The sequence below is a fragment of the Eschscholzia californica genome, unplaced genomic scaffold (genome assembly GCF_041429995.1).
Source record: "Eschscholzia californica isolate CP2 unplaced genomic scaffold, dmEscCali1.0.p SCAF_4, whole genome shotgun sequence".
NCBI classification, from domain to species: Eukaryota; Viridiplantae; Streptophyta; class Magnoliopsida; order Ranunculales; family Papaveraceae; genus Eschscholzia; species Eschscholzia californica.
This window is the reverse complement of record NW_028238461.1, coordinates 53,423,991-53,445,424: the sequence shown is the minus strand read 5'-3', so window position 1 is coordinate 53,445,424 and position 21,434 is coordinate 53,423,991. Positions and strand designations below refer to the sequence as shown.

Here is a 21,434-nt window from a genome sequence, read left to right as displayed (position 1 = left end):
TTCTGCTGACATAACTCGCCGAATTTTTGCTCAGCAGAAATAGAGGAAAATTTCATATCGACATATTGAGCCATAATTGTGGGCCTAGAATTAGTAAAGATATGCATTACTAGGATTCTAATGTCTCAACATATATTAAAGTGTTAATTCCAATTCTTTGTTTCTAGTCCACTTAACTAATCAACATTGCTATGTAGTTTTCAGCTAATAGTGTGAACATGTATATCTTCATTCAATTTATTATATAATACAACTGATAAAGAGTTTTTCTATTATAGCAAATGGAGCTGAAATATAAACATTCTCAAGATATGTGGTGTTCCTTCATCAAAAAAAAAAAGATATGTGGTGTTATTTTAACAAAAAGGGTTATTTTCCTAATGGCCCCCAACTTTGTGACCAGCTTCCCGCCTGGCCCCTTACTTTACGAGAAATACTCATATGGTCTCCTTCCGTTATAACACCGTTACTCTCTCTCCTCCATCTCTTTTTCTCTCTCTGCCATGTCACGCCACATCATCTGTTAGCCACCTCATCACCTTCTCCGGCAGAGGTCGCCGGCCGGAAATTTGGCCGGCCGGCGACTTCCGCCGGAGAAGGTGATGAGGTGGCTAACAGATGATGTGGCGTGACATGGCAGAGAGAGAAAAAGAGATGGAGGAGAGAGAGTAACGGTGTTATAACGGAAGGGGGTCATATGGGTATTTCTCGTAAAGTAGGGGGCCAGGCGGGAAGCTGGTCACAAAGTTGGGAGTCATTAGGAAAATAACCCTAACAAAAAAAAGATATGTGGTGTTCTATTCTGATTTAACATTTGTGTCTACTTTTGAGTAATTAAAAAATGTAAGAAGTCAAAGAAAACTATAATTGATATCAGATTATTGAATAAGACACTGGAAGATGTTCCTTTCAAACGTGAAACACGTAATAACAATAATATGAACGAACATCGTAGAAGCAAACTATTTTTACTCTTAAGTGGTAAAAACTACCATTACAAGCTTTAGTAGATTCGAAAAATGTGACTCCAAAATAAGACAGCTCGGAAATTAGTATTTGCCCTATCTAGTCTCACTACCCCAAGTGAACTAATTTAACAAGTTCAGTCTTTTCTAACTACTGAACTTACTACTAGGTTGGCAATGCTAATAAAGTTATGCTAAGACTGGTAGCTTAGCTATAAGAATGTTTTTTTATCGGTGACAGATTTTTCTGATTCATTATATGACTGGTTGCAAAAACTGTTTGAGACTAATTTCAGATCAGTTTGAGTAGGACCCTCTTCCCTAAACCCTGAACCCTTCATTTAACGAGTCGAACGAGTGAGATTATGATACTGAGAAAGAAAAGAAAAACGCCGTCTCTGTCTTATCACCCCTAGAAATCCTTTAATCAAGAGGTATCTATCAATCTATCATCATCTATACAAGTATATAGTATCATAGCCAATAAGAAAATCCTTACATAAAACAAATAGCTTAATCGGAAGAGAGATGCTAGAATCACAAAAGATTTTGACAAAAAAAAGTTCCCAGCTGATGTGGCTGTTGTGATTTTCATCTCTCAACGGCCTAGATTTGGTCAAAGTTTGAAACCACACCCGCCACATCAGCTGGGAACCTTTTTTTGTCAAAATCTTTTGTAACTTTATCATTTCCCTAATCGAGAGATGGGAACCTTAATTAAATACTTAAATAGTTTATATCTTTTTACATTTTTTTGGTGGAAGAAAATAGTATTTTTAGTTGATAAGTAAATAGCTTTGTGTGTACTATATTTGCAGGAGTCTCTATTATTGCCCTGTGTAATCCCGTGACGACTACATTGATTGACAAAGATACGATTTCACGCTTTCTTCTTGTCTTGAAATTGTTCTGTTATATCATTTGAGCCGTTCATATGTCAAAGGAATAATGGAATAATATTGCACGGTTAGTAGATGTCTGAAGTCGGTCTATTTTTTTTTATCAACTTAGTGTTGTTTTTTGATATGGAACTTCACCTTGTCTAGGAATGTCCCGTTTAACATTTCTGTTAGAAATAAAAAAAAACAAGTATAAAACAACTCATGTGACATAAATGTTCTTGCACACGGATACTTGTGCACCCTTCTAAAATATCACTGAGTTAGGACATAATATGAAAGTAGTTCTTCGTAGCTTTTAAAATTTTGTATGCTTACATTCTCTTCATAATTCTGTATCACATGATATCATGTGAACGATTCTTACATCCTCTTTACATTGTCGGCAGTTGTTTGTACTTACATCACTTAAAACTTACAGATACCAAAATACCAACTTACATCTCACAATTTTGAAGCTCAAGTTAAGATTTTGGGACCGCACATTGAACAAATTGAATGGACTATTTGTACAATGACAAATCTATAATGAGAAAGCGACAATAAGTAGACATGTGAAAAGAGGGTTACTTGTAGATTTTATTTTCGTTTTGATAATTTCTTTATCTTTTTAAATTTCCTCCAATACTTGTCGGCAATCGACGTTGGCAAAGAATCATCGATCGTCTGACAATATTTATGTTGATGCGAGCTCTGCCTGTTGCACAATAGGGAAAAATTGAAAAATGACCCATTCTTTCACCTAATATAGACATGTAGGTTGTTCCAACCGTCCATCCTTAACGTATCATCGATCCGTACCACCATCTTAACAAAATTTGATACTATGAGGCTTTATTTGAAATTTATATGGCTTTTTGCCTTTTCATGGATACCGACTAGAATATAAGTACCTTTTCAAAGGGTATAAGAAAGAAACAAGAGAGCTTTATCACGCCATAAATACTAGCCAGGACAGGAGGTTGGGAAGAATCGATGAATACAAATAAAATGGTCACGTCTCTCTTACTTCCTCACCCCTCTCTCTGTTTCTCTAATAAAACCTAATTCCTTTCCACATTGAGTGATTCTCCTTCAACCTTTCCATACTCAATTACTTCCTCTTCTCCAACCTTTCTTTCCTCCTAGTTTCTTCTACTCAAATTAAAACGGGAAATGGCGGTTGTTCAAGAAATTATGTCACGGTTAATTCTATTATTATTATTATCTTTCCGCATGTTTATCGGAAATGTTAACTGTTACAATCGTCCACCAGCGAGAAGCACAATTTCTCTCAGTTCGTCTGATCAAGATCTTACTTCTTCTTCTACCCAACAGGTATTCCATCTCCAAAATCAAGAAATCCCATTTTCTTCTTCTTTGTCATTCCGTTTTCTTCTATGTTACAGTTTCTTAATGAAAAAACAGTTTTTTTTAGCCTGAAACGGGTTTTTCAGTACTAAGACAAATTTGCCAAATCAAATTTTGGTAAAAAATCAATAAAAGATTGTGATTTTTTTTTTTTCAAAATTATAATTGGAATTTAAATGTATGTTATTTACAGGTGCATATATCATTAGTTGGTAAAGATAAGATGAGAATATCATGGGTTACCGAAGAAGATGAAACTCCGGCGAAAGTTGAGTATGGTACTACTAAGGGGACATATAATTTATCGACAACTGGAACTACTTCTTCGTATAAGTATATGGTTTATAAGTCCGGAGAAATACATGATGTTGTAATTGGGCCATTGAAGCCCAGTACTATGTATTATTATCGGTGTGGATCAGATACGACTCGTGAGTTTAGCTTCAAAACACCACCATCTCAATTTCCCATCAAATTTGTTGTTAGTGGTAAGCCCCATAACTCTACAATTTTCCTCACCATATATATATATATATGTGTGTATGGAAAGATTTAAATGTGTTGCATCAAATTATTAATATTATTTCGAAAATACTAACATTAAAGAAAAAAAATGTAGGTGATCTTGGGCAGACAGGATGGACAACCTCAACCCTAAACCACATTGGTGCATCAAATTATGACCTAATGCTCTTACCAGGAGACTTATCATATGCCGACTTCTACCAACCTAGATGGGACTCATTTGGTCGGCTAGTAGAAAACCTAGCAAGTCAACGTCCATGGATGGTCACAATAGGAAATCATGAAGTTGAGAAAATTCCATTAATCCATCCTAAATCATTTACAGCTTATAATGCCAGATGGCATATGCCATTTGAAGAAAGTGGTTCTGGTTCTAACCTGTTCTATTATTTTGAAGTTACTGGTGTTCATGTTATTATGCTTGGTTCTTATACAGATTTTGAACCCGGTTCTGATCAGTACAATTGGCTCCAAAATGATTTGACTAAAGTTGATAGAAATAGAACTTCATGGGTTATTGTGGTCATTCATGCACCATGGTATAATACAAATACTGCTCACCAAGGTGAGAATGAATCGGTTGGAATGAAGAAATCCATGGAAGAATTGTTGTATAAAGCTCGGGTAGATGTTGTTTTCAGTGGACATGTTCATGCATACGAGCGCTTCGTAAGATTCTATCACACTATTATGCATACACTTTTGATACTTTTGTTTATTTAGACAAAAGGTAAGATGGAGAAAGTCAGGTTCAGATGAATCAGAAGTCGTAAAATAGAAAAATGATATATGACCTCATTCGTGTGAAAACATTATTTTAACTTTGCTATTACTTATTTGTGATTAGCTACTAACATCAATATTTATCGTGCAATTTCAGACTCGTGTTTATAATGACAAGGCAGATACTTGCGGTCCAGTACATATTACAATTGGAGATGGTGGCAACCGTGAAGGCCTTGCAACTAAGTAAGAATACTGCAACCAAATAGTATGCACAAAATATAAATTTGGTAGGTGTTGATGGTGTTTTATTTGTGGTTATATAGGTACATTGATCCCCAACCCAATATTTCATTGTTTAGAGAGGCGAGTTTTGGACACGGTCGATTTGAAGTGGTCAATAAAACTGTTGCATTGTGGAGTTGGCACAGGAACGATGATGATGAATCTGTCGTTGTTGATTCTGTTTGGTTGAAAAGTCTGTCCTCAGATCCTACTTGTCATTAATTCGTTTTAGTTTTATTAAACTTGTTTAAAGTTGGTTATTATTTTTTATTTGGTTCTACATGAATAGCAAAATACAAATAGAATGATAAATAGTTATCTTATATTTAGTTAAATCCATGTAAACAACCACCATTTTAATGAGTTGGTAGCAACTAACAAGTTTTTTTTTGTTGAAAGGCAACTAACAAGTTGAAAGAAAGAATCTTGAATTTTCTTTTTATGTTAAGGTAAATTATTTCGAAAGTTTTCCTGTATAAGATGCATTTAGTGGTTGACAAGAAAAATGGTTGAGAATATTTTATAGTCTTACTCAAATTTGACTTAGAAGTTGTTCAAACATCTTGCGTACCACATACTTCAATCAAATATTTTACGAAAATCTTCGTGATTTATCAAACATGAAGATTGTAAATTTCTCGTAATTCTTGTGAGGAAAATGTCACACCAAATGACAAGTTCGCGCGTTAATCGAAAATGTCACACGGATGTCTTTTTCTTTTTTAATAATATTAATTACAATAGTCATTACAGAGTAGATGCAGTGATGTACTTACCAACTGGTCTACCAGTTGTTGGCCGGTTTCTCTCACTTGAAACAGGACGAGTGTGAATGGTTGGATTTTGATTCACGCCGTCTTCACCCCTAATTTGTGGGTTATCACGATGGTTGCTTTAAATCCCATCTCAATCCGATCTAGTTCCAATATAAAACCCAAAGTACTTTAATCGGTTCGGGTTTATGGGAGAGATCCGACCCACGTATCTGAGCAATAGGATAAATCTTTTGCCCTTATCAGACTACCAAGAAAGGCATCTATTTCTCGCGTTGGCACTGTACTGAAAGAACGAGATAGCTGAGAAAGGAAAAAAAAATCCCTCAATCTCCACTTTCTTGCCCTAATTTCATCAATTAATTCCTTTCTTTACTTAACAAAAGTGGTATCTTTCCTCTTCTTTTGTGACAGAGATCTGTTGATTCAATCTTTCCTTGATTTCAATGACTTGTTCCATTCTCAAACCCTAGAAATTAGTTCCCGCGTCCATCAACGGCTCAATGGAGGATACCGGGGCTCCGGATTCGTGGGAAATGGCGGATTTGGATGAGAGTATGAGTAGGTTGATGGTCAACTCTAAGAAGAATCCTGCTTCTTTTTCATCTTCTTCTTCTAGTTTTCCGGTTTCAGAATTCGTTGATGAATCTCCAGCTTCTACTGATGCACTTACTCCTGCCGAGTCTTCTACAATTGGTACTGAGGGAATCAAAAGTGGGGTTTCTGATGATACTGTTAATCAAGTTGATCAGTTTCTCAAAGAAGCCTTGCAGAACCCACGGGAGAGACTTTCAAGTAAGTTCTATCATGATTTAGGGTTTGTGTTATTTATTGTAACTATTTGATAAATTGCCTGTGAAGTAGATGAGTTTTCCTTAGTTTCATAGTTCAGAAGATAATACATTTATATGCATGTTTATTTATTTGCAACATGTAACATTCAATTGGAAGAAAAGAAGTGTAAAATAAAACTGTAGAATATTAACCCAAGTTTGAATTTTGACCATTACCAACAACTAAGGGAAGAAGTAATAGTAGCAAAAGAAGACCCGGCAAACCGAATAAGGTGAACCCATCATTCAGTACCTGGATTACGATTAGATTAAAATTTTTTATTTGCTGGGATGTTAGATGACCAGGCATGTTAGAAATGTATTATGTTTTCATATCACCTTAAGTACTACTATTTCATATGTATATTTAGTTAGGTGAGATGGTACTATTTAAGATTTTAAGAGGAATTTAGTCAAAACTCTATAAATTTTTGTTTTGGTGTGAAAGGATCACTCAAGTTTTTATAGTCTTTCAGCTCCCTACATATTTTCCTAATTTGCAACTGATTGCTAATTCCTGTGCATGTGTTTTGCATGTACCTTTTAGTGAAATAGATTCACTTTTATTCTTTCGTTAAAATTTCTGCCATCCCTCTCTCTGTTTAGTATTGCGGATGGAGCAGGAAGTAGAGAAGTTCATCCGTGATCCTAGCCGACGGCAACTTGAGTTTCAACAACTGCCTACATCTTATTTAAGATTGGCAGCTCATCGAGTGGCTGAGCATTACTTCTTGCAATCAACGGTTCTATTAGACAACACTCTACCTGATGCAGAAGGTTCCAGAATCGTTGTCCACAAAACTTCTGATTGCAGACGACCTCTAGTTCGCCTGGCAGATATTCCTATTAGCCTCCCAGGAGAAGACAAAAATTCTGCAATTAAAGTTGCTATTAAGCAAAGACCACAGAAGGGGTCGCAGATGACTAAAAGTGGAAATTCTCACAATTCCAAGTCGAATCATGCCAAAAGTGTTGAGGAAAGAAAAGCGGAGTATAATAGAGCTCGTGCAAGAATATTTAGCTCTAATAGTACTGGTGTTAATGGCGTATCAGAAAGTGAGCCGGTGGTGCAGGACAACTTCCAGAACCACCCCATTAGTACAAGGAGATATGAAAATAAACCTACTATTGAAGTGTGTCGGCCTGAAGTAAGTCTTGGCAGGGCTTTGTCTGATTCTTCTACTAGTAGTAGTCGATCAGATAGAGGACGGACAGAGGAGCCAGATGTTAATAGGTTTAGGGCAAATAATAGGGTGGCTATCTTCCGAGACCGTGATGTTGACGGTAAAGATCCTGACTACGATAGGAGCTATGACAGGTATTTGGGTGATTATTCCAATTATAATTTTTCCTTTAACATTTTATCATTCGAAATAGAATATCCTGACTACGATAGAATATCTACTTATCGTGCTTCATTTATCACCAATTTCTTGGATCATTTGATCCAATTTGTCCTATTCAAACCAGACCTGCCTTTTCTAGTCTGCATATTTCAACTCTCACTGGTCAGAAGTTTTTGAGAGGAGATGGAGAGGGAAATGGAAAGGGAAGCAAGGACCATGATAATGTTGTAACCATTTATGAACAGTTTGCAGATAGCCACTTATCAATCATTATAATGATCATCTTAATTTATTTTTTCAAGTAGTTATTACTAATGAACAGTTGCATGCTTTTGCAGGTACGCACAGAGGTTTGACCCTGGTTTCGGGTTTAGTGGGGGCCCATACACCATGCAAGCATTGTATTCACCTGCGTTGAACTACAACACTGAATTCCCACAGCTTGGCTCATTTCACAGGCCACAAGTTCCTATTGAGCACCATCCACGACAAATCTCTCACCACATAAGAGGTCCCTTCGGGGCATCAACACCTCCTGAAACTGGGTATGGCCCTCCGGAGCCAATGATGGGACCTTTCAACATTCCGAATTATGTTGGTACCAACTCCGCCTCCACTATCCATATGCGTTCTTCACATTATCCTTGCCCCCCACGACCTGGAATGCCATTTGTCAATCATCAGGGACATGTTCACCAACCTTTCACACAGGTAGATGTACTTATTCTGAATGCTACATTTTTGAAACTTCCTACATTCTTTGTCCTTCTGAATACAGTTGCGTTGCATTATTTATATTTCTCTTCTGTCTCTAAGAGTTTACAGTGAAAACAGTTTTATAAGTTGAAAGTCTCCCGAGCTTTACTACTATGATGGTTGATTGTTTCCCTTACCAGTTTTGTTTTGAATGGTTCCCACAGGCTCATCAGCAGCAGCCGGAAACAAATTTTGGATTAGCCCGGCCCCGCTAAGGGGCATGGGCCATGCCTGCCCCTTGCCAGTACAGATGGGCACATTTTCAAATTTAAGGTTGCCTGCATGGCACCTATTATTTGAACAGGCAGGGGTGCAGGCATAAGGATCCAAGGTTGAGTGGTGTGGGGGAATGGGCACATCGATCATTCAAATCTGCTCTTTTCACTCCAAATGCCTTGGTCCTAACTTCTAGGGGAAGCTTCTTACATCTTACTAGCAGAAGCAAACCTGATTGTAGCGATTTCTGATGGACAAGCTCCTAGAGAAACTTGTTTTGCAAGTGATGATTCCAGCTTATTGAAACATTTTCCAGTAGCTGAAATGTTTACATTTGATGAGGATGAAGAAGGTATTTCATTTAAAGACCTTAAACAAATCAGAAGTCTATTTCTTTTCCTTCTATATGGCATCATGGCATGTGTTGTGTGTTCTGTTCACCTATATCGGGAATCATAGTAGTTTGATTTTTGCTTGTTGTATACCTCGGCAGACAGCTGTCGAGAACTTCGTATGGGATTTTGAGGAACGACATTTATGTTTCAGCCAAGGGAAGCTTATTGATAGCGGACCATACACCGTGCAGACGTTACATTCACCTGCCTTGAACTCCAAGGGCAAATTCCCACAGCTTGGCTCCGCTCGCAGGTCACCGACATTGGGCACCACAGAACAAACCCCTCAACACCTGCGTGGGCCCTGGATCGGGGCATCCTCACTTCCTGGAGTCGGGTATGGCCCTCCGGAAGCAATGATTATCGGCCCAAATCATGTTGATGCAAATTCCACCTCCTCCATCTATCTGTGATTCTGACTATCCTGGTGCCCGGCGACCTGGAATATCATTTTTCAATCAGCATGAACATCTTCACCAATCTTTTGGACTGGTACACGTAGCTTTGTTCTTTGAATTTCTATTAGCTCGGGAACATAAACACAAAAGTAAGAGCTAAGAACTGCTCTGTGCGTCAGACAACCCAGAATCATGTAAACGGGTGAGACAGACCAGTTCATCTAGTGGTTGCCTCAGTTATTCCTTCCAATTAGAGTATTAGGTATCTTCAATCTTGGGTCTCTTTTTTTTGTTGTTAGAAGGTCCGATCAACTGTCATTCTGAGGCGTCAATGAGATAGCCCATTTATCGGATTATCTAGTGTCCTGCGCCGATCAAGGTTTAGGTAAGAAACACAATTCTTATGTCCTTGGTTCTGCTGGACGCCTGACATGTTTGGAAGGGTCAGACAACAGGTAATCCCTAGATTGTGCTTTGAACATGATCAACTGTGACTGTATTGAAAGATAAACAACTCGTAAATGTGCGGCTTTGAAAGCGAAGGCTGATGTATTAATTCCTCCGAAATCACTGCACAGACTCAAATATGTATATCTCAAGCTACAATGGTTTCAAGAAAACTGTCTCTCCCTATGTGAATAATTGTAATATTTGGGAAAAAATCAGAATGATTAAGAATAGAAACTTGTATTCGAGTTTTTTCTTTCATATCTTATTTTACTTCAGTGATTTTCTTCTCGTTCTCGGTGATGAGATGGTCTAAAACAATTTTTGTTAACTAGACAACCAGCTTATTTTCTAGCATAAGAACCTTGTATTTACTTCCTGTCACCTCTAATCATCTCTTCCTCGGCTGTTTCGTTATCAGTCCAAAATGATGACGGAGAGCCATGGACTTAGTTTAAGTGGAAGCCAGAGCTTACCTGCACATCCCTAATCTTCGTGAACATAGTTACATTTTTGTGACAATCTTATTGTTCTGTTCTGTCGACATGAAATTATCAAAGCAAAAACAGCATTTCATGATGGAAATTTCTTGAGCTCTATTTACTTCATCATGGTAACTCTTCCCTATAACTTCTGTTAAATGTTTTCTGCAGATTCGTTGGGAGCAGCCAGAAGCAAGTTGTGGATTAGCCCAGCCTTGCCGAGGGGCTTGGGTGCCTGCCCCTCGCCAGTACAAATGGGCCTGTTCTCAAGGTTTGCGTACACTTCATGTACTATCCCATTCCTAACCTGCATGGTTCAAGCGTAAGGATCCAAGGTTGAGTTAGGTGGAGGCACGTTCTGACTGACGATGCTAAATTACAGGTACATTTTTTCCCATCATTTGCCATGTTTCTGCCCACATTTCTCAACAATCTTTGTAATTTGATTTTGCTTGTTTCATATACCTCTGGACGATGGTTTGCTCTCAGGAACCTTGTTTCTGCCCTTCTAAGGGATGACATTTACGTTTCAGCCATGGTGCTAAAATAACTTTGACGGGAAGCAGTAGTAGAAGAACATCATGAAAGATATCAGCAATCATCACAGTTGATGTAAATATCTCTATTTCACCTTAGTTTGTGTCTTGTAGTCACTGATGACAAACTTAATCTTATTTACTCAACTTTCTCTATGTTCATCTCTCTTTCGACTTTGAAGCTTTGTCTGGAAACTTCATTTACTTTTGCCGAACTGCTGGTATTATGAAAAATTATGTTATTTGGTTTGTCAACGAGCATCCATGTTAAATGTTGGGTGTATCCAGCAAATGTTGGAGGGGTAAAATGCAAAGGCCTACTCCTTGTATAATATGGGGTCTCCCCCTCCAGGGATCAGAAAAGGTTGTATTAAAGTTTCGATCGGTTAATAACATGGTAATTGCCCCTGCCAGTACCGGAAGTGATAATAAAAGTGGGAATGCTGTCACTGGAACGGACCACACAAATAGGGGTGATCTATGCATAGTCATGGATAGATGTAGACGCGGTGATAAATGAGTCACAGAATTCGCTATCTGAACCTTCCGTTCAGTTTGTCACGGTTTCATCCGTGGTGGGGGAAGAAGCAATTCTAAAATATTCCGTTGCCACCTCCCAAGTCTTTCGGAGAGAGTTGGAGATGGCTGAAACGCGCTTCACCTTAAGAGAGAGACTTTCTCTTGGTGATAGGTTCATCGGCAACAACAGATACGTGCGATCAAAACAGATTTGGGACAGCTTAGATCTACATATCAACTTCTTGTTTTGGGTTAGTCAACAAAAAAAAAAAACTTCTCCTTTGGGGCTATTTGAAGTACCAGACATGGCCCAAACGTAGTTTACAGCTTTTTATGGTGGTTTTTTTTGTGTTGAAAGTTTTATGGTGGCTATATGCTTGTAGTTTCTAACTTGTTTTATGGTGTTACAAAGGATCATGATTAAAATTTATATGATGTTTTTTTTTGGGATATTTTGGGAAAGGGCCAAAGCAATGTTCCAAGTGTTGACTTTGGAATTCATATTTGAATTTTTTTGAGTTTGGGACATTGACTAACTTTGACTTAATTTTTCATTCAAAGATAACAAAAACTAACTTTTAACTTAACCTTCCATCCAAAGTTAATAGACTAACAGATATTACTGTTAATCTTCTATTACCGCATCTACGACTCACATTATTTTGTATCAAACGGTCGGAATTAACTCATACTTGTACAACCATAACTTTTTATTCCGTTGGAGAAGTCTACTTTTAAAACAATGGAAACTCAATTCTTTTCATAAAAAAAACTACATGATTTATCCAGAATAAGACGTTTTAATGCAAGCTAAACCAATTGAATGTGAGACGTAAAAGTGGACTTCTTCTACATAATAAAAAGTTAATGGTCGTAAAAGTATGACTTAGTTCCGACCGTTTGATGCAAAAGAATGGGAGTCGTCGATGCGGTAATGGAAAATTAACAAGAACATTTGTTAGCCTATTAACTTTGGATGGAAAGTTAATTTAAAAGTTAGTTTTTGTTATTTTTAGATGGAAAATTAAGTCAAAGTTAGTCAATGCTCAAACTCCAAAATATTTAAATTTGTACTCCAAAGTCATCACTTGGAACGTTACTTTGCCCCTTTCCCAAAATATCCCTTTTTTTATGAAATAATTTATATGCTAGTTTTCGAGTTTTTTATGGTGGTATGAAGGGTCTTGATTAAAGTTTAAGGTGAACCTAGCAAATATTCCAAACGACACCCATGTATGTGCAGGTCTACATTTACTTAGTTTGCTTAGTTCGCCAATGGTCGTATTTGCCTAACTCGTTAGGGTCTTCAATTCCCAGGGGACGTGTGATCGATGGTTATTGAATTTGAGTTATCAAAATGTATAAATAAAATAAGTTAGTTAGGTTTTAGACTCTTTGGTATGTTAGATGGTCTTTAAGCCATTTGCTTAGTTTGTAAGGGTTTAATATCACATCTTGATGGTTATGTAATGACTATACTAGTCTATTTCCAAAAAAGAAAAACTCCTTAGGGTTATATTTGCTTAATTCGCGTAAAGCTTATTGCTTAATTCGATTAGCGTGACACACAAAAATGTCTAGGGCGTTGGTATCCACCAAAAAAGCACTTGCTCAATTCAAAAGGTGAATTCTATAAATGTTGCGACATGGTGTACCAAATAAATCTCCTACTTAGATTTGCCCAAACTTTTAGGTTGACAACTCTTCGGTCGAATCCCTTTTTAAATGGATTGATATGATCAGTTGGACACTACTGTATCCTTTCGACAAAAAAAAGAAAAAAAAACACACTGGACCTATCACATACCCTTCTTATCTATAAGTTGAAAAGAAGAGTTTTTTCCCCTCACACTCTGAACAAAAATGGTAATTGAGTTTAACCTGTTCAATGAGTGGTAAGACTTACAATTTTTGACAAGTAGAACATTGTTGGGTAAAGAAATTGAAATCATAAATTAAATGATCTTCAGACAAAAATAAATCTCTAAGAATCATACTTTTTAATTAAACTCAACAACAAAATAATTCATTAAAATTATTAAAATTACATTAGTCGATCATTATTCCTGGTAATAAAATTGGTAAGTCTAAGGAGAAAACTGCAAGTGCCAATTACTTAGGGAGTTAACTCAATTATCAACGATAATTGAGGGGGTCAAAAGGAAGACATCTGTTTCCGGCGTTGGCACCAATAAGGGAACAACCCTCCTCAGTCTCCACGTTCTTGCCCTAATTTCATCAATTCCTTTTCTTCTTTACTAATCAGATTTGTTATCTTTCTTCTACTTCTTTTCTGATAGAGATCGATTAGTTCGATCTTTCCTTGATTTTGATGACTTTTTCTATTCTCAAACCCTAGAGTTTTTCTTTCCCGCGTCTATGAAGGGCTCAATGGAGGATACCGGGGCCCCGGATTCGTGGGAGATGGCGGATTTGGATGAGAGTATGAGTAGGTTGATGGTGAACTCTAAGAATAATTCCGCTTCTTTTTCATCTTCTTCTTCTTGTTTGCCGGTGTCGGAGTTCGCTGATGTATCTTCAGCTTATACTGATACACCAGCTTCTACAATTGGCTCTGAGAGAAACGGAGGTGGTTCTTCTGATGATGCTGTCAATCAAGTCGATCAATTTCTCAGAGAAGCCTTACAGAACCCTAGGGAGAGGGTTTCAAGTAAGTTCTATCATAATTTAGGGGTTGAGTTGTTTTTACTGACTATTTGATAACTTCTCTATTTTATACTTCGATTTGTAGTTTAACTTTTCTTGTGATTAAATTAGATTTCTCTAGTTTCATACTTCAAAGTCACTTTTTTTGAATTGTTCTTGAGAAGAATTTTACAATTTACATGCATGCTTCTTTACTTGCAACATGAAAAAGTTCAACTGGAAGATTAGAAGTAAAATTAAAGAGTGTCAACCCATGTTAGATTTTTGACCTATTTGGAGTAATGAGGTAAGAACAGATCCAAGCAAATAAGATGACCTAGACAAACTAAATAATGTGGAATTACAATTCTCAACATTTCTTTTACCTTATATATTGAAGCATTTGTTAAATAATGAATTAGTTATTACCAATAGAATGAAACCTTTAATTGACTAGGATGTTGGATGACCAGGCTTTCGGTTTTAATAGCGGGTCGATTATAATTTAAGCACCTGAGTACTACTTCATCTATATGTTAAGGCAGGTGGTATCATTATAACTTGGGCATGCAAATAGTTGCTAATACTTGTACATGTGATTTGCATATGCTTTTATTCGTTTATTAAATTTCTATTATCTGACCGTCTCACTCTATGTTTAGTTTTGCGGATGGAGCAAGAAGTTGAGAAGTTCATTCGCGATCCTGCACGGCGGCAACTTGAGTTTCAACAACTTCCTACATCTTATCTGAGATTGGCAGCTCATCGAGTGGCTGAACATTACTTCTTGCAATCAATGGTTCTAGTAGACAGCAATCTACCTGATACGGCAAGTTCCAGAATAATTGTTCAGAAAACTTCTAATTGCAGATCACCTCTAGTTCGCCTGGCAGACATTCCTTTTAGCCTGTCAAGAGAAGACAAGAACACTGCTGTGAAGGTTGCTATTAAACGAAGGCCAGAGATGCGGTCGCAGATGGCTAACAGTGGAAATTCTCACCATTCCAAGTCAAGTCATGCCAAAAGTGTCGAGGAAAGAAAAGCGGAATACAATAGGGCTCGTGCAAGAATATTTAGCTCTAACACTGCTGATATTAATGGCGTATCAGAAAGTGAGCCTGTGGTGCAGGATAACTTCCCGAACTCCCGCATTACTTCAAGGAATGATGATAAATCTGTTATTGAAGAGTCTCGGCCTGAAGTGAGTCTTGGCAGGACATTGCCTGAGTCTTCTATTGGTAGTAGTCGATCAGATAGAGGTCGGACAGAGAAGGAGCCAGTTAGTAGTAGGTTCAGGGCAAATAATAGGGTGGCTATCTTTCGAGACCGGGATGTTGATGTTAAAGATCCGGATTATGACAGGAGTTATGACAGGTACTTTGGCGGTTATTCTAATTATAGTTTTTTCTTTAACGTTTTATTGTGTTACCTGCAAGTTTCATTGGTCTTCATTTGTGGCAAATTTCTTGGGTCAAATTGTCCAATTCAAACCAAGCCCATCTTTTCTGGTTTGCGTATTCCAACTCTCTCTTGCCAGAAGTTTGTGAGAGAATATGGAGAGGGAAATGGAAGCAAGGTGATTAGAGCAATGATGTGACCATTTCTAAACAATTTGCAGCCAGCCATTTATCAATCATAATCACCATAAATTTAATTTATTTTTGTAAGTAGAAATCTAATAATGATCAATTACATGCTTCTGCAGGTATATGCAGAGATTCGACCCTGGTTTTGGGTTTAGCGGAGGACCATACACCATGCAAGCATTGTATACACCTGCACTGAACTATAATACCGAATTCCCACAGCTTGGCCCAGTTCACAGGCCACAAGTTCCCGTTGAACACCATCCACAACAAATCTCCCAACACCTAAGAGGGCCCTTTGGAGCATCAGGGCCTCCTGAAACTGGGTACGGACCTCCGGAAGCAACGATGGGACCTTTCAACAGTCCAAATTATGTTGCTACTAACTCCACTTCCCAGATCTATCTGCAATCCTCTCATTACCCTGTTGCCCGACGACCTGGGATGCCATTTGTCAATCAACACGGACATGATCACCAATCTTATACACAGGTACATATACTTTTTTAGTTGAATTTCGTAGTTTCCATTAGCTTGAGAACAAAAGGTTCAAAAGTAAAAACTGTTCGGAGTGTGTGACAAACCAGAACATCTAGTTTTTGCCTTGTTTGTGCCCGTCTGATCTGCGTATTAGTTTTTTTCTGAAATGGTACATTTTCTCTCACACATTATGTTTGTAAAACTCAAATATTATGTTAAACAAAAAAATCTTGTAGTCAACTACATAACTAGCTGAGCCCTTAGATTCTTTTATAGAAATTGGGTTGATTAAGGTTTATGATTTCGGTATGCCATTATAATTACGTTTTTGTCGGTAAGAATGATATAAAATAATAGCATTATGTTAAGTTGAAAGTCTCCCAGGCTCTATTTATTTACTGTGATAGTTGATAACTTTTTCTCATAAATTTTGTCGTTGGATGTTTCCTGCAGACACATCAGCAGCAACAGGAAGCAAGTTTTGGGTTAGCCCGGCCCCGCTAAGGGGCATGGGCCATGCCTGCCTCTTGCCAGTACAAACGGGCTTATTGCCTACATGGCACATATTATTTGAACTGGCAGGGGTGCAGGCATAAGGATCCAAGGCCGAGTAAGGTGGGGGCATGGACACATCGATCTGTCGGATCTCCTCTTCTCACTCTAAAGACCTTGGTCCCGACTTCTGGGGAAAGTTCCTACATCTTATTGGCAGAAGTGAACCAAGAATATAGTGGTTTTTAATGCGCGAGCTCTTAGAAAACCTTGTATTGCAACTGATGATGATGATAAATTACAGATACATTTCTTGTAGCTGGAATATATATATATATATATATATATTTGGTTAGCATGAAGAAGGTATTTCATTTAAAGACCTTACATCAGATCAAAAGCCTATTTCTTCTATTCTTTTCCCTCCATATGGCATGTTGTGTTTTTTGACTTTCCTCTGAAATCATAGTAATGTGATTTTGCTTGTTTTATACCTCAGCACCGTGAACTGCTTTCGATAACCTCCAACCTAGTTTGGGCTTTCCAGGACGGGCATTCACAATTTAGCCGAGAAAAGCTCGTTGTGCGAAACCTCTGAACTTCAATGAAAAGCTCTAGCGAGGAGCATCTTCCGCAAGAATATCAAGAATCATCTCCGGTGAAGTGAATATCTACCTTGGTCCCGAAAGTAATAACTTGATGATGATTGATCTTATTTGCTTAACTGTCGTTGTGTTTTCTCTTCGCATCGATTTTGAACCCTCACCTTGCCACTTTATTTACATCCAATGGCTCTATATAATGAGAAGTTATGTTGTTGGTTTGGTGTTGTCGAGGAGCATGCATGTTGGATTTTCGGACATTTACCCGTATGAGTATGGATCATTATTTTGGGGGTGGGGTGTGTCTAAATAAAAACATCATTTTTCTTTTCATTTTCAACATCGACCTCGGAGGCACGAAGATCTCGTTAGGAGGAAACGTGTTACCTAACAAAAACAGTTTGACATTAGGGTTGTCAACATTTCATGGTAAATACCTTATACATCTTCTTTCTGAACTAGAAAGCAGATATATTGTTCACATCTTCTAGTTGGACCGTTATATTTCTGTGATTCCCTCTTTTGTATCTGATCCCTGAGGGGGGTGAAGTATACCTACAAAGTTCTGGAGAAAAAAAGTTAACACATTGAGAAAGAGGAAAGAAAGTAGTGATTGATCAGCTTGTATACAAAAGATGGAATTCAAACTCTACCATCTTCGATCGAGTCTCACTATTCTAATGAAGAACTTCTGCATTTGGGCATATCCAGGGAGCTAGAGTTTTCTCTTGTCAACACAGCTACTTCTGCTGTAAGTCCCTTAAGAATAGGAGATCAGCTGTCGTGTTCTTGGTCTTCTCAGATCTTTCCCCTTCCTTGATCCTGCCTAGGTACCAATCATACCTACCTCCTGTACTTGTTCATTTTACTGTTGTTTGTTTTCTGCTTCTTATTCATACACTTTGAATGCATTAAGCATTTAACAGCAGCAAGATATACTGAAAAAAGGGAAACTGAAGATGAATATTCTCTATTACCAGGAGTTTGCCTACGGATGCTTCAGACAGGATTATGACTAAGAATTAGTATAACTCGCAAAGAGTAATTGTATTGGATATTAGGACTGAAAGAGTTTCCCTTTTCGTTTTCGCCCCTTCTCTGTTCTTCTTTCCTGTTCTAATATTTTTAGGTTGGAAATATAGTGCAGTTTCAAATTTAATTTCTGTAAATCTGGTCATATTTTTTACTTATGCTTCCCCTTGTATCTTTATTACTTATTCGTGTTTATGCAACTAGTAAGAATTTAGGGCTATAATTATAACATATTTGGTGTTTGACAGGTGAACCTAATAGTTAAGAATGATACAGAGATGCATGTAGATAATGTGGAGGTAATAATGGCAGTTGAAGAAGTATTTGCTCTCAAGATCCATGATGATGATGAAGCCAACAAATTTTCAACCACAGCTCATCTCATTGACTATATCTTTAACTCATGCACAGGCCAAATAAGCTATGAGAGAGAACAAAAAAAATCTCATGAACAACATTGTTGTGTTTTTCTGCCAACCCTGTGACCTACATGAATAGTCCTTAAAATGTTAATTAGATTCCAAATTACTTTTCCATCTCGAAATCATTTTCTGTTCTTCAAGCTCATCATGTTGATAGTGAAGTATTTGGTTTATGTACTTCGCTTTTTTGGACTCCCTCTGGGAGTCGGGTCTTTGATCTACAATAACGGTCACCACTAGACATCTTGGGTCTTATAGGTCATATCAACACTCTTAAGGTTATCCTAAGATGTTTGGATGTCCTACTTTTATTTTATTTATTGCTTTGTATACATGGGATAATCTTGATAAACTGTTTTTTTTCGAAATTCGATCCCAAAATTTTATGGACTTAAGAGGTGTGAGACCATTTCACTACTTCGACCCCATAGTTTAGTTGAGAGTGACACAAATATAGCACTTCCTACCGTTTCATTTGAAAATGTAGTTTGACTGGGGTTGCATAGAAATTGTTAAATCAGCAACGAGGGCAAGGAGTGTGAAGCCAGTAGAAAAGGGCAACTTGGGGTGATGCAAAATAACCATTCCACCCTTTGTCAATCTACCTTACCCCATGGTGAGAAAAGGGTTCTAGGGTTATTATGACAATTAAGACCCCTAATAATGTAACTCTCATCATTCACCATGCAGGGTTTTTTTTTTTTTTTTTTTTGTTGAACTCCATGCAGGGTTATTATGTGATATGATTTAATGGCCCCCAAGACAAGTAAGACTTCTTTAAGGGGTTGCTCTGTTCATGAGGTCATATGCCTTCTTTGGTCTGGAACCAATCCATTCATTCCTCGCCCTACCAGCCCTCGTAAATAAAAGTGTATTTACTTCTCTCTCTACTCTCTACCCCCCTCTCCCTCTGTCTCATCCATCATAAGTTTTAACCATGATGAAATTTAGTCCCATAATATGAAGATGTATGGGAGCACTTGAGTGCACATCTCCATGAAACCATGCAAATCTTTCGGGTACAAATTACATTTATGGAAAGTCAAACTTTCCTTTCATTTCTAAAATTTCTTTTTAGGATCGGATACTAGCAGAATGACGAAATAAATTTTACCAAATACTATGGTTTTAAAAAAATAATAAAAACAAAGGTACTATTGAGATGGTTTCATCTCTTCATATTCAATCTGATGCAAAAGAATTCGTCTCTACGAATTTATATAACCTTACCCTATATAACAACCTAGACAAAAAAATCTTCCCTTTTTATTGCTCCAAAGAAAACACAAAGACACACGTTTGATGTAAAAAAGCAAATATTAATGAAAGAGTTGGGGGAGAAAGGAGGGTTGAAAAAAAGATGGTGACTAAAAAGATGGGTAGGAAAGAGAAAGAAAGAAAATACTATGCTACTACCACTATTATTATGAGTTTTGGCCATCATTATAAGCTCAGCCCAAAAGAAATTTATATCTTTATTAGATTGAAATGAAAACCATCAAAAACTTTCTCCTCAATTATGCCTTTCCTGCTACTTTCTCTGCTCCTGCAGCTGCTCATTTCTCATGGTTGATCCTCTCTCTCTCTCTCTCTCTCTCTCATAGTCTCATTCAAACCAATTTGACTGATAATTCATTATACCCATACATTTATTCTCTTTATCTACTACTACTTATTACTTGTTATGATCAAGAAGCTTACAAAGTTTTATCTTTTTGAGTACTCTGGTCCTCTTCTTGTGGACCATTTCTTTAAGAGACACTAATTCATTTGCAAATGGCTCTCTTTATCTAGATGGTATAATTACTTTCTAATCCAAAGTTTCATTGTGTTTAAATTCTTTATCTTGTTTGTGTTTAAACCATAGGTAAATAGAAATTTGATAGTTCATTTTCTTACTTTTGATTGTAAAATTAGAGTAACAAAATTATAATTTAGAGGCTAGATTGGGGCGCTAGACAAACATATCAAATTTACAATCTTAAATTTCGAACGGGTGGATCAAATTTGATAAGAGTACTAGATGGCATCACATTATGAACCAAATTTACTTGCCTTGTGGGGAAGCAATTTATTGGGTCTTTTAAAAGTTAGATTCCCATGTGTACAATATCTACTTGGTCGGACCCTCACTGGATAGGATCCTACCGAATCTCAAAATTGGATTCATTCTCCATTTGGAGATTGAACTAAAATAGGACTAAAACTAGTTTTATCTTAACCAAGCTAACTTAACCACTCCATCAAACGAGCTCTATATCAAACTAAACAAGAACTTTAGCTTTCTTCCCACAATTGTTTTAGTTCCAGGTATCAACTTTCGATCCAAAACTAAGTCTGTCATTTTAGTTTAGAGGAGAACTGGTGGTACATAAAATAAAATTGACAATTTTTGTGAAATTTATTTATAGGAACAGCCGAAGGTGTTGAACCTACGTGTAGATAATATCTTTTTCATGACGAATAGAAACCCTTTTATTATGCATCACTTTTGTACCTCTACGTAAATTTGTTAATAACAGTTCTCTATTAAAACTACAACCCTGAGAGTACGTCTGACCTGTATTTTCACTCGAATACTGTCAAAAGCACGTGTTTAGGCCGGCATAAAGTCATTTTCTTAAAACTAGATGGACATGTTTGAACACATACAAGTTACTAGTTTCTATAGGTCCTGGTTTGTAGAACGAGATTCATGAGGCAAGACAAGTTGTTTAAACAACTCA

At 37.2% G+C, this 21,434-nt stretch overlaps 3 protein-coding genes across 10 annotated transcripts; all 3 read left to right on the top strand.

Annotated features, from left to right (window-relative positions):
- The first annotated feature begins 2,439 nt into the window (after window positions 1–2,439).
- On the top strand, window positions 2,440–5,168 carry LOC147546132 (putative purple acid phosphatase 20). Of its 2 annotated transcripts, none has more exons than XM_086637657.1 (5): window positions 2,440–3,181; window positions 3,408–3,702; window positions 3,834–4,408; window positions 4,620–4,708; window positions 4,789–5,168. In XM_086637657.1, exons 1-5 carry the CDS (start codon window positions 3,020–3,022, stop codon window positions 4,967–4,969), a joined length of 1,302 nt encoding a protein of 433 aa, XP_086493783.1. In that variant the 5' UTR covers window positions 2,440–3,019; the 3' UTR covers window positions 4,970–5,168. The 2 variants fall into 2 exon arrangements, 1 of the variants encoding a protein (XP_086493783.1); XR_015224001.1 differs by having other exon boundaries at window positions 2,803–3,181; window positions 3,834–4,469; window positions 4,507–4,708.
- Window positions 5,169–5,483: 315 nt separating this feature from the next.
- LOC147546131 (uncharacterized) lies at window positions 5,484–11,184 on the top strand. 7 transcript variants are annotated; one of them, XM_086637655.1, is made up of 8 exons: window positions 5,499–6,315; window positions 6,960–7,671; window positions 8,038–8,410; window positions 8,620–9,023; window positions 9,165–9,666; window positions 9,767–9,919; window positions 10,565–10,775; window positions 10,883–11,184. In XM_086637655.1, exons 1-4 carry the CDS (start codon window positions 6,024–6,026, stop codon window positions 8,668–8,670), a joined length of 1,428 nt encoding a protein of 475 aa, XP_086493781.1. In that variant the 5' UTR covers window positions 5,499–6,023; the 3' UTR covers window positions 8,671–9,023; window positions 9,165–9,666; window positions 9,767–9,919; window positions 10,565–10,775; window positions 10,883–11,184. The 7 variants fall into 7 exon arrangements, with proteins under 7 accessions (XP_086493776.1, XP_086493781.1, XP_086493778.1 ...); XM_086637656.1 differs by having other exon boundaries at window positions 5,703–6,315; window positions 9,218–9,666; XM_086637652.1 differs by lacking the exon at window positions 9,767–9,919 and having other exon boundaries at window positions 9,165–9,558.
- A 2,334-nt stretch (window positions 11,185–13,518) lies between these two features.
- Window positions 13,519–17,587, top strand: LOC147546130 (uncharacterized). Its single transcript, XM_086637164.1, has 5 exons — window positions 13,519–14,119; window positions 14,757–15,468; window positions 15,800–16,172; window positions 16,614–17,018; window positions 17,152–17,587. The coding sequence occupies exons 1-4, from the start codon at window positions 13,828–13,830 to the stop codon at window positions 16,662–16,664; spliced, it is 1,428 nt and encodes a 475-aa protein (XP_086493290.1). The 5' UTR covers window positions 13,519–13,827; the 3' UTR covers window positions 16,665–17,018; window positions 17,152–17,587.
- The last annotated feature ends 3,847 nt before the right edge of the window (window positions 17,588–21,434 follow it).